Consider the following 12017-nt stretch of genomic DNA (forward strand, 5'->3'; position numbering starts at 1 on the left):
AAGGCACATTGTGGGCATGGACAGACATTGAAGGTATAAAGGTGGTCAGCGGCCATCTCTGAAGGACCACACAACCACACTTTTGCCTCTCTGTAGACTGGCTGGTACTTGAGGCAGTGGGTGGGAAGAGGGCCCTGAGAGTGAAGCAGGATCAACAGCTGGCCCCCCAGTGGACAAGAATTGCACAGGTTAAAGGGCAGTAGAAAGGTGACCAGCAGAAGGGTTGACTGAAATGGTGTCTAGCTCTCTTGCTACAGATGTCAGGCCTAGAAGGCACTGGTGACCCTAGCCATCTACCTTATACTATTACAGAAGCTTAAGAATTAGCCTGAAGCCACCAGGGCCTCAGGGATGAACACACACTCAAGAATGGGGGTCAGATGACCCAGGGCCAGAGCCCAATCACTTTGTCTTAGAGCAGTGGTTCTCAACCTTCCTAATGCTGCAACCCTTTAATATGGTTCCTCATGTTGTGGTAGCCCCCAACCATAAATTATCTTTGTTGCTACTTCATAACTGTAATTTTGCTACTGTTAGGAATCATAATGTAAATATCTGATATGCAGGATGTCTTATATGTAATCCCTGTGGGGATGGTGACCCTCAGGTTGAGAACCACTGGTCTAGAGGTAGCCATAGGGCTGAAGCTGTATTTTCTCTGGAATGCAGATGAAGCAGAGCAAAGAGATGTGGCTTAGAGAGACAGGGATGCTTCCATCTGTAGGCTCCACAGTGAAACAGAAAAGAACACTGAAACCCTCTCCACTTGGGGTTGCACTGCCCCTAGCCTGCCATCACCTCCAGTCTGCAGCTAACTCTCCCCCACTTTGTCTGACAGGTCCTCTCTGACATGCTGTTTTCTTCCTTGTTTTCTAGAACTTTCCAGGACACCAGGCTTTCACCTGATCCCTTCTCCCCCAAAGTACCCAAAGCCACCTGAGTCAGGCAGTAGCTCCTTGGTGAGATCTGCAGACCTGCCCTTCAGAGGGCGTAGGCTTAGAGTCCTAGGTAGCTTGGGGCCTAGCCTGGGTGAGGGGTCTGGCCTGAGTGAGAGGTTGGCTGCAGTGACTGCCCTGAGAGCACTGGACCACCGAGTCCAGGGATGCCCAGACCCAAAGCCAGCACTAGGTCCAGCAGCTTGCCCTCCAGGCCTCCACTGCCTCCATCACCTGAACCCTATCCCTCCAGCCCACTCTCTCCCTTAATGTAATCCTCCCTTGTTGAGATCTCTTGGCCTGGATGGGGCCAAGGCTGAATGGCTGGAGCTGGAACTGAGCTCTTTAGATGCCCCAGGACCCTGGGTCACCTATGTGGCCCAAGTTCTAAGCCTGCTTGTCCTAGTCCGCAAAAGGGCGTAGTCATTCTGGGTGGATTTGCAGGTTTCCCCATGTGCGACTGGTCCTTTCTCTTGAGACACCAAATACTCTCTGTAAAAGCCAAGTGAATCATTTTCGACTCTCAGGTGTGCAGAAATGTGCTTTACTTTGTAAGCAATGGTTGGTTCAATAAATTATGCAGCTGGCACTGCCTGCATGGCCTGGCTGCTCTACAAGCGCCGACACAAGTCCTCAGTGATGGGAGGGTAGCAGAGGAAGCGGAACCCGTACCTGCTCTCGGCTGTGCTCTGTACTGACAGGGCCACCATGGGGCAACTTAGGTCCACGCTTTTCCGGCATACCTGCAGAAAACACTGGGGCCTAAGAGCTGCACGGACTGGCAGAGCAGAGAACCTGGGGCCAAAGCATCACACTCACCTGGACCTTGCGCTCCTGCTGACACAGCGAGTCTTCGAGGCACACTCTGGAGGAACACTCTGGGATTGCAGGCAGGGGCTCCGCTGTCTCAGCCTTCACGCCTTCCTGCTGTGCGGGGACTTCCCCGGGGTGAAGAAGCTTGCGGGTGCTCAGGAGTGGCAAGATATCCCGGGTCTCGGTGGGGCGAAGTGATCCCGAAGTCCTCAGTCCGCTAGTGCCAGTGCGGAAGTGCCTTTGCTGGTGAACACCTGGCCTGGAGATGTGGGAGGGGCCTGAGAAGTATCCTAGTCAATTCAGGGCAAGTGTAATGCAAGATAGTATGGGCCAGGGTAGTAGTCCTGTCCAAGGCGACACCTAAGGAAATAGGGGCGGGTTTTGCGAGACAGAATAAGGGGTTTGTACCTACCCGGGCTTCTTACGCCTGGCCCCAGAGTCCCGCACCCTGCCCTTGTGTGGCGATGAAGGACGACACTGCTCTTCACCAGAGTCAGCCTTGGGCTCAGACTCTGAGAGAGGGAAGCGGTCAATGGACCAGTCAGTGTTGTCGGTGAACATCTTCGAGCCCAAGGTCATGGAGGGTGCAGCTTGATGCTCACTGAGGACCTGCAGGACCATCGTGTTACTTACTCTAACCCTGTGAGGCCGGCCCCTGGGCTCCTCCTAAGCTGGGACCAGCACTGACCTGGCCGTGGGGGTTGACTAGCACTGTCACACAACCTAGGCTGGATTGGAAGTGGAAGGGTTCCTGGCCCGAGGACACTGGCAGCTGCTTCTTGGTCCTGCTGGTTCCTTCACCCCACACCTAGGAAAAGGCTGGGTGCTAAGTGAGGAACAGTGTAGACGGGGGCAAGGCAGTATTGGCTGGCAGCAGGGCTCACCGTGATGTGGTGCTGTGGGGCTAGCAGAATACCAGGTGGGAAGCGGTACATGCACACAGGGTAGTCCCTCACAAGCTGCTGCACTACAAAGCCGCCCAGGTCCACAGTCTCTGCCTGAGACTGATTGAGAATACGGATGAACTTCTCTCGGTGGCTGACCGCAGCGATCTTCAAGCAGCAACCAAGTGGGCTGGAGCCAGAAAGGGATGCTGAGCAGGAAATAGGGACCCCATCCACCCATGAAGCCTACCCATCATGCAGCCTCCCTGCTTTTCCTGGTGTGCTCATGGTTGGGCAGCCCCTCACTTCAACTGGGGCCTTGTGTGTTGGTGGTGAAGGTCTGCACAGGGCTCCAGAACAGTCTTGCTAAGCGAGGGTGAGCAGCTTTTATGAAGATCTGGAAAAAGAAGTCCTTTAGAGGAAGGAGAACACAGAGAGTCCAGTGGGGAGGTTCCCCAGGAGGCAAGACCAGGGGTCTGCATAATAGGGAAACCTCAGTCGGGTTCAGATCTGGGCAGAAGCAACTGGACCTTGGGGGCTGAAGGACCTGAGAGGACTTTGGGCAGAGGCTGTAAGTTGCTAAAGGGTGAAAGGGAGAGGCAGCCAACTCTACCTTCTGTGTGTCTGCTGAAGCTCCTAGTGCACTCCTGAGTCTGCTCAGAAGCTAAGTCTGTTCCCTGGGGTGGGTGGCCTGTCACCTTCTTTGCTCCAGAATGCAGAGCTATCTGGCAGCTGCTGGAGTCAGAGTCGGCACCCTCTGAGCTGCTGGTGTTTGCCAAAGGCAAGGCGCCCCACCCCAGGATCTTGGTAGGCTTCTCCACATGCTTGAGGGTACACTTGGAGTCCCAGGCATCCATTTCAGAGGACTGGTGGGGCTGAGGCAGCCTGGAACCATGATATGTTTACTGACTGCTTTGGCTCTTAAACCCAGGACCCATGCCCCCCACCCCAGCCAGCCTACCCAAGGCAATGGGCACCCTGGTTTGTGCTCCAGGAACTCGAGTCAGACCCAGCTTGTGGTAAATTAATAAAGTTAATGATGACCTTGGAGCGCCTCCCCTTGTCTTGAACCCATTCCACATATTACATATCAGAGCTGAGGCTTTGAAGGGGTTACATGACTTGTCTGGGAACACTTAAGGATACAATGGGAACTGGTCCACTTCTGTCAAGCCAAGTCCTCCCTTCCCCTGATCCCTGGGGACTGCCTGTCCAATGCAGTTACTTTTCATCTGTATGGAAACTCATGTTGGAGAAGAGGTTGGGATATCGGCGGGCAATGCTGTTCCAATCTACATCCTCCAACCGGAATTCCTGGCAGGAAATAAGAACTATGCAGCTCCCCGGCCTTCCAGGGCTTCAGGGGCCTTGTCATATACATGGAATGCCTCCTATGGCAAACCTTGCTTACCTCCCTAGAAGTGGGACCCTCAACATACTCAGTAGAGTCAGTAGGGTCCCTTAGGACCTCTGCAGTGACCACCTACAAGAAAGAACCATAGAGAAGCTGACAGGGAGCTTGAGGAAGGACACCCTTCCCCCACGGGTTCTCTCACTTTTGACCTTACAGTACTTGGTATATACTAGATGAGGAGGCTGCTGGTCATATGAATCCTCCTTATGGAAACAGCCCAAGGGAGACAAGGTTTCTCAAACAGGCCAGGACCTAAAGAAGCATGCTGGCTGCCCAAGGATTTGTTTTTTTGTTTTGTTTTGTTTTGTTTTTTGGAGGGGGGGCTGCCTGACAGGTATTGAGCCAGGGAAGGGCACAAACTCACCTCCACACTGCCAGTCTGAGACCGAATCACGCGTCCTACCCAAGAGGAACGAGCCAGCTGTAGAAGGCACGACTTCTGGAAGGTCTGCAGCTCAGCCTCCATCTGCTGCATTGTACGGTGGTTCTGCCGCAGTTTCTCCTCCAAGCGTTCTTTCTCCTGATTGAGAGTGCCTGCTAGCGCTACTGAGAGAGGCCTCCAGCAACCCCACCTTTCCAGCCAACTTCAGGTGGGTAGCTACTGCCTGCCAAGGCATTGCTCCCTTCCCTGACCCTACCCCCTCACCAGCTGGGCTTGTTCTTTCTGCGTTTTCAGCTCCAGCGTAAGCTTCTGGACCTGGTTCTGCAGGAATCTGTCTTGACTTTTGGAGTTCCTGGTAGGAGGAGCAATCTCAGCGCTTCTGGGGCAGGCCAGGATTCCACAGAGTAAGTCAGCAATAAAGGATACCCCACAGCCACCAAACCCTGAAGGCACACATGATAGCAGGCCAGGGCAGAGTAAACCCTAGCAGGTCTGGGCAGAGGTCTACATGCTCAGGGGTAGGGTTCCATTTTCCTCACAGGAACTTATTCAAAAGTATGGTGGAGTGTCAAGTCACGCAAAGACTAAAGTCTGAAGCTGGCAGGTATAGGGCTCAGTGCTTAAGATTGGCGTCACACAGAAACTTGGAGCTACGACAGGATAGGGCCTGGGTTAGGCTGAGGGTTTCACTACTGACCGCTCAGGGGGAATCCCTGCCACCTCCTGCAGGATGTGGTAGTATCGGGCATTCTGGCCATTCTGGACAGCCCACCGAAGTGCCTGGATCTCTAGTTCTCTCTGTTCCCATAACAGCCTCAGGGTACGTGGGTCCATGGTTTCAGGGACTAACCTGCAATTCCAGCCCCTTGTGGTTTGATCAGGCCTGGCTCTTTGGCTGGCCCAACCCAGGAGGCTGCCCCATCCCCTGCCTCCTTACTGCTGCTTGATAGAGCAGCCCACTGGGGTAGGTGCGCAGTAGGGCTTACTGCTCCGGGAACACGAAGGAGCCTCTGTGTCCATAGGTGTACCGGCTGCAGACTCTAAGTCACTGCTGTCTGGCTTTACACCTGCTGGAGCTGGGGACACCTGCTCATCTTCAGACTCTTGGCAAGACTTAGGGGCCATGCTCGATGTTGGTCAGGAGCTGGGATGGAAGGAGGCAGGATGGGGTCTGCTGTGTCCCAGGCATGGGAACCACATGGGACTCTCTTTGTGTGTCAGTGAAGTCCAGACAAGCGCTTGCCAATTCCCTCTGAGGAACACACATGTGTCCACCCAACAAGACATTAGGACTGCTGGTCATATGAGAGTATATTTCAGGCTAGGACAGCAGGTCACCTCCCAGGAAGCATGTCCCCAGTGTGTACATATCTTCCCTGCTGTCTCCTCTTTGTCCCCGACCCCAGCCTAGAGCTAAGATGAGAGGTTCTAAACTTTTGTGTGTTACCTTTGTTCATGTCCCTCCAACCCAGGAACTCTCCCGCACACTCACCTGAGGCCTAAACCCACAGAAGGTCTAGGGAGGAAAGTGTTCTATACTGTTGCCATGGATTTCTGCACCTGGGGGGAGGGTGTCTGTTACTAGGAGCCTCCAGGGAGACGATGCCCAGGGCCATGAGTGCATTCTGTGCCAGTGTGGTTCGGATATGTTGGCTAGACCTCCCAGCTAAGCTGAGGAGGTCCACCGAACTAATCAGACCCCTGGAACCAGGCCCTAGCCAGTGGTGATAGGCAGGTCCTGGGGAATGGTGTCCTGTGAGTGAATTCAGTATGCATGTGTGTGTGTGTGCCTTAACTATGTAAACGGTCCTAGGGATCTGCGCTGATTGATGGAGCAGTTGAGGGTGATAAGAGACTGGTGTGGCTGTGCTAACTCTAGCCACTAAGCGAGCCTGTGTCTGACAGCCTAACCTAACTCTCGGAACCCTTATCTTGCTGTGCCTATCTCCACGACTCTGGGCTCCCAATGGTGGCTCCACTAGTGAACCCTGGGGGACATTGCTTCTGCTTCAGAAGTGAGCCCCCAGGAGAGGCAGGCTCCTTCTACCTTGTCTCTTCCACAGCCTCGTACTTCCAACATTTACTGCTTTATGGCACAAGGGCATGGGAACCCCCTCCCACAGCTCTCTGTGATTGGGACAGAGCACATGAGGCTGGCCTGGCTTGATTTAGCCCACCGAGACACAGGCAAGATATGAAAGCAGGGGCCCGCTTTAAGGAGGGAAGGGCTGCTCTGGAGGGCACTGGGCCCATTGGGGGAGGGGAGAGGATGGCGCTTCAGACAAAGCCCCTAGGGTCTTTGTCCCAGGCAGACTCAGGGACGGTCCCCTCCCCCACCAGGGCTGCAGCGCCCACCAGGTCAGCCGGCCCCTCAACTCCACCTCTCACGGATAGCGGGCGAGAGATGTTCACAGCCTCTCTTCCCAGTGTTCTCGAGTACAGATTTAAGGGAGCAGGGCAGAAGGGGCTTAGCCGACGAGGCTGCTGAAGGGAGGGCGAATGTTGCGCCCGGGTGCACGTCCGAGTTGCAAGGTTCCAGTCAGGAGCCCTCTCGGTGGGCGGAGACCAGTCAGTCACACTGCCAGTCTGTTGAGGAAGTCCGCTCCGCAGCTGGGAACACACCTCACCTGGGCCAACCAGCCCCGAGCGAGCGCAGCTGCACACGAGCTTCCGCATCGAGCACCAGCGGGGACCATCTCCGGCGCCCGGGCGCTGCCCCTACCCACTCCGGGCCCCGCCCACACCTGGATGCCTCCGGGGCGGGACGGAGTTAACGAGCCAATGGGGCGTGGTGGGAGGAAGGCCACCAATGGGAGTGGGCAGGGGGCGGGAGGCACACGCCTCCGCTCTAATGGGGTGCCGGGGGGCGGGGCGCGCGGGCCGCGAGCCAATGAGACGGTGAGGTTGGGCGCGCCGCGGCGCTGGGACAGCAGGTTGAGGCGGCGCTGAAGCGCCCAAGTCCCGGAGGCCGGCGGGCGCCCAGGTGAGCTGTGCCGAGTTCTCGAGCCTCCTGAGCCCCGGGTGCGGCACGGGGGAGCCGTCTCCGGCCGAGGAGGAGCGGATCTGGGCGAGGGGGCGCGCGGCGGCTGTGCTGCACCTGCGTCTGCCGGCTGCGGAGTGGGACGTCTGGATCCCGCGCGGCCGGGATCAGCCGTGAGGCGGGCTGTGCCCCCAGCGGAGCGGGACCACCGGAGCCCAGACCGCTGGCTGGACGGGAGGGACTGCGGAGGCGGACCGGGGGCTGGCGGGGGGCTGCTCAAATCTGGGGTCGGTTCGGAGATGGAGGTCTGTCTGGGTCGTAGCTCTCAGCTCCTCCCGGCCCCAGACTGTACCCTCCCGGGAGGGGGGGAGTTCCCATGACTCTGGACGGCGTCGTATTTGCCTTTGGTCGGTGTTAGGTGCCAGGGGACGGTCGACCCCGCGTGAAAAGGGTAGTGGCCTTTGAGCCAGGTGACCGGGGGACAGGAAAACCTGGCCCTGGTTAATGATTCGCCCTGTTCCTGGAGTGGGGTGGGTGGGGCAAGAGGAGGCTGGTGCAGGAGGGGGACGCCTCAAAATGCTCAAGAGGGCCAAACTAGTTCCCCAGCCACTCCAGGAATGTGTGGCCTGCGGGTGGGGCTGGGCACAAGAGGGCAGGGCCGAAGGGCCACAGTCCTGAGCCGGTTGTTGTGGCAAAGCCAAGAGAAGAGGAAGACCAGGCTGTGATGGAGGCAGGCCTGCCCTGATCTCATGGCCCATGTCCTCCCCATAGGACAGGGATGGTCTTGGAGCTTGTGGTAATGGAGCTGAAGGTGTGGGTGGATGGCATCCAGCGCGTGGTCTGTGGGGTCTCGGAACACACCACCTGCCAAGAAGTAGTCATCGCGCTAGCCCAAGCTATAGGTGAGTTCCCTAGGGTCCCAGAAGCCCCATCTTCCCTGCCAAGGAGGGTGGGGTTGACTCCACCCTTGTATTGCTCTCTTCCTCAAGCCAGGGGCATAGAGGGGCGATAGAGACTGACTCTGTCTTTTCCCCACAGGCCAGACAGGCCGCTTTGTCCTTGTGCAGCGTCTTAGGGAGAAGGAACGGCAGCTGCTGCCGCAGGAGTGTCCAGTAGGAGCCCAGGCCACCTGTGGACAGTTTGCCAATGATGTCCAGTTTGTCCTGAGGCGGACAGGACCCAGCCTGTCTGGAAGGCCCTCCTCAGACAACTGTCCACCCCCGGAACGATGCCCAGTTCGGGCCAGTCTTCCCCCAAAGCCATGGGCCGCACCAGGTCGTGAGCCACACAGAGCACTGACCTTCAACCTAGGATGTCCCAAGGTGGTCCCCAGCCCCTCGATCCCTGAACCTACAGCCCTGGTCGGACCCACGCCAGACTGCTTTGCAGACCTGCAGAGCCTGGAACTCAGGATACAGAGGAACGCTGAGGAGTTGGGCCATGAGGCCTTCTGGGAGCAGGAGCTTCTGCGAGAACAAGCCAGAGAGCGTGAGGGACTGGCGCGCCTGCAAGCATTGAGTGCGGCTACTGCTGAGCATGCTGCCCAGCTGGAGGCCCTCGATGCCCAAGCCTGTGCCCTGGAGGCAGAGCTTCGGCTGGCTGCTGAGGCCCCTGGGCCTCCTTCAGCTACAGCATCTGCTACTGAGCGATTGCGCCAGGACTTGGCTGTCCAGGAGCGGCATAGTGTGGAGATGCAAGGCAGTTTGGCCCTAGTGAGCCGGGCCCTGGAAGCTGCTGAGCACGCTCTGCAGGTGAGCCCAGGAGATCTAGCCCCTGTCAGCTCCCTGCTACACAGCCAGTCTGTTAACACTCCACCTGCTGCATGGGCAGTTTGGGGGTTTGGATCAGACCAGGAAGCGTGCCTGGCATGGGAAAGAAGGTCAAGGCCTTGTTCCTGAAGGTCCTGTGTGCCCCCAGGCTCAGGCTCAGGAGCTGGAGGAGCTGAACAGGGAACTCCGTCAGTGCAACCTGCAACAGTTCATCCAGCAGACAGGGGCTGCTCTGGCGCCACCTCCACAGCTGGACAGAACCATCCCTAGCACACAGGTCAGAGTAGTTCTGGGAAGAGGTGACTGGTGTCTGGGGCCACCCTAGTTCTCAACTGATCGTCGGCTTTCTCCACAGGATCTTCAGCCTCCAACCAGAGAAGAGCCCCTCCAGGGAGTCCCCGAGAGCCACATCCTAGTGTCCAGCCTGAGCCCTGAGGGTATGTTTGTCTCCCTACCCCTACCCCCGATCCATGGGAAGGGCCCAGCTCTGGTTTTAGCCCGTTTAGCCTGTGTCTTTCTCACAGTTCCCCCCATGAGACAGAGCTCCTGGAGGTAGCAGTTCCTGCTCAAGTAGGGGACACTGAGGACAGATGAGCCAGCACAGCTGGAATGAGCCACCTGGATGATGGGAGAGTATGATCACAGGATTCTTTCCCTAAAGTGGGGAAAGCTATGACGTCCCGGGGTTTCTGCTTCAAGGGGCGGGAGTGCTAGCCAATTGTCCTAGTCTTTTTCAAGTCTCCCAAGCCCTCTGAAGAAGCAATGGACACAGTTTGGAACTTACCAGGCCCCAAAGGCCACTCCTTGTTGGAGGAGAGAGTAGTGTCGACAATGCATTCATCCTGTGGGTGTGTGCTTGCTCTTTGCTACACTGCATGTGTGCTGCCTTCCTTGCCCTGACAAACCTCAATAAACTACCTTTCAAAGGTGCTTAAGTATGTTCTGAAGTACCACTGGGCAGTGTCTGTGGTTCAGAAATTGTCCACATGGCGGTTCCTGAGAAAGTAGTGTTTTTAGAGGCCAGTACTTAGTAGGGTTCAAATCTGAGGCTCCCAGGGCCCCGTGTCCTGACTGTTGTTCCTAGGGGTGTTTATTTGTAACCCCTAGCCCGGTGAGGCCTGCCAGCTCAGCCCTGGGCTGGTTTTTATCTGGACCCTTCTTCCCTGACTTTCCTTGTTTGGCCTGTGTGCCACCAGCAGCAGGAACTGAGGATGCCTGGACAAGCTAGACCCGCCCGTCAGGTTTGCTGAGAACTTGTGGGGGCGAGTCCTGAACTCTTGGGTCAAGTCTGTGACTTCTGGGTTGGCCAGGCCCAGGGAGTTTTCCCTAGAAAACTTTGCCAGCCTCAAGGTGGATATGGGCATCGAATTGTAGGGGTTGTCCCTCTCCTCCCAGAGTGGGTGTGAAGCCTGTTTATGAGCCTCCAGCCTTGACATTGGGGCAGGAACACTTCCACAGCCCAGCCCAGCTGCTGCTCTGGCTCTAGAGCTGATAGTGACCGCTTCCAAAATCCTAGTTACCCAGGCAGGCCAGGTGTTCCAAGCTCCTGGGACTAGAAATCTTTGTGAGGATCAGAACTTTGGGTAGAATTGGGTGACAAGTTAGGAACACCATAGATTATGAGGGTCTTTATACCATATTGAAGAGAACATTTGGGATGGGCTCAGCTTTCTCTCCTGCTGGCTCCTGAGCTACAGTCAGTGCTCCCTACTTCTTCTGGGGCCGACTGAAAGGGACACGGAACTCCTGTGCTGGAGGAACAAGGAAGACTTTTTTTGTTGTTGTTTTTTGTTTTTGTTTTTGTATAGTATTGGCTGTCCTGGAATTCACTCTATAAACCAGGCTGGCCTCAAACTCAGAGATCTGCCTGCCTCTGCCTCCCAAGTGCTGGGATTAAAGGCGTGCTTGGCCATCACCCAACAGACCATATTCTTCCCTGAAGCAGGAAACAGGGAAGGGGAGAGGCCAGGCAACAGAGGGAGGCTCCTGATCTGGTGTCAGCAGGCCGCAACTTCCTGCAGACTACTCCTGTCTGCATTCCAGCCTGAGCTTGCTGCAGCCTAGACCTGCCTGACCCGTGGCCCCAGACAGGCAGGGCCAAGCAAAAGGTCACGTAGATCCTAGAGTGCAGAAGCCACTAGGGCAATATCCTTGTGGGAAGATGGGTCTGAGGAACCTGCTTCCTGAACCTAAAGCCCTGCCCACACTCAGGAGAGCCGAATGGACTTCTCGGCACTGGTCCTCAGCTCATCATGGTTCATCTCCCAGGCTAAGCATGCAGTCTACTGGGTGCACAGAGACCACCCGACACAGGAAGCTAGGCAGGGGTAAGCCATAGCCTCCTCAGTTGAGTCTTTTCACATGTTTCCCATGTCATGATGAGCACCCGTTTCTCCTGAGGCCTCTGCCCAGGCCAGGTCCAGTTTGTACGCTGTCGCTGGTGGCACTGAAGAAGCTACCAAGCCCTCTTCACGTAGCCACTATGCTTTGACGGGGAATGTGGTAGAGATCCACTCCTCAATGGCTGTTTCAAATGGACAGACTTCCGTACTCCAAACAGTCGCTAGACTACTTTGAATCACCAGACAAGCCTCTGAGTTAATGAAAAGTTTACTTTGGAACTTTACTTTGGAAACAATGGTGTGATGTGTGCTGAAGTGAGGAACAGACAAGCTGCTCACAAATGTCTGGTCCGTGACAGGGCAGGACCTAGCTAAGTGAGCTACCCTACAAGGGTGACGTTAGGACCTTACCAGCTATCAGTGTGTGATAGGCAGTCTCCTTGTCTGGGCAATCCAACCAGAAGTCAGGGCCTACTAGGTCTCCTCCTAGTTCGGAGG

At 56.3% G+C, this 12017-nt stretch overlaps 3 protein-coding genes across 3 annotated transcripts in view; 2 read left to right on the forward strand and 1 right to left on the reverse strand.

Annotated features, from left to right (window-relative positions):
- Lrrc56 (leucine rich repeat containing 56) overlaps nt 1–1446 on the forward strand; it is a 23319-nt gene extending 21873 nt beyond the window's left edge. The window contains exon 13 of the mRNA XM_026781116.1: nt 877–1446. Coding sequence (XP_026636917.1) covers nt 877–1205 — 329 coding nt within the window. The 3' untranslated portion in view covers nt 1206–1446. The remainder of the gene's footprint in view (nt 1–876) is intronic.
- Nucleotides 1447–1525: 79 nt separating this feature from the next.
- On the reverse strand, nt 1526–5922 carry Lmntd2 (lamin tail domain containing 2). Its single transcript, XM_005351501.3, has 14 exons — nt 5876–5922; nt 5366–5572; nt 5126–5278; nt 4693–4780; nt 4411–4566; nt 4044–4115; nt 3858–3946; nt 3246–3517; nt 2939–3029; nt 2633–2822; nt 2437–2556; nt 2161–2357; nt 1755–2007; nt 1526–1678 (listed from the first exon to the last, which is right to left on the reverse strand). Exons 2-14 carry the CDS (start codon nt 5551–5553, stop codon nt 1547–1549), a joined length of 2001 nt encoding a protein of 666 aa, XP_005351558.1. The 5' UTR covers nt 5554–5572; nt 5876–5922; the 3' UTR covers nt 1526–1546.
- Nucleotides 5923–7386: 1464 nt separating this feature from the next.
- On the forward strand, nt 7387–10078 carry Rassf7 (Ras association domain family member 7). The gene is made up of 6 exons (XM_005351504.3): nt 7387–7411; nt 8180–8310; nt 8447–9159; nt 9326–9454; nt 9533–9614; nt 9702–10078. The coding sequence occupies exons 2-6, from the start codon at nt 8187–8189 to the stop codon at nt 9731–9733; spliced, it is 1080 nt and encodes a 359-aa protein (XP_005351561.1). The 5' UTR covers nt 7387–7411; nt 8180–8186; the 3' UTR covers nt 9734–10078.
- Nucleotides 10079–12017: the final 1939 nt, after the last annotated feature.

This window comes from Microtus ochrogaster, chromosome 8, assembly GCF_000317375.1.
Source record: "Microtus ochrogaster isolate Prairie Vole_2 chromosome 8, MicOch1.0, whole genome shotgun sequence".
In the NCBI taxonomy this organism is placed as follows: Eukaryota; Metazoa; Chordata; class Mammalia; order Rodentia; family Cricetidae; genus Microtus; species Microtus ochrogaster.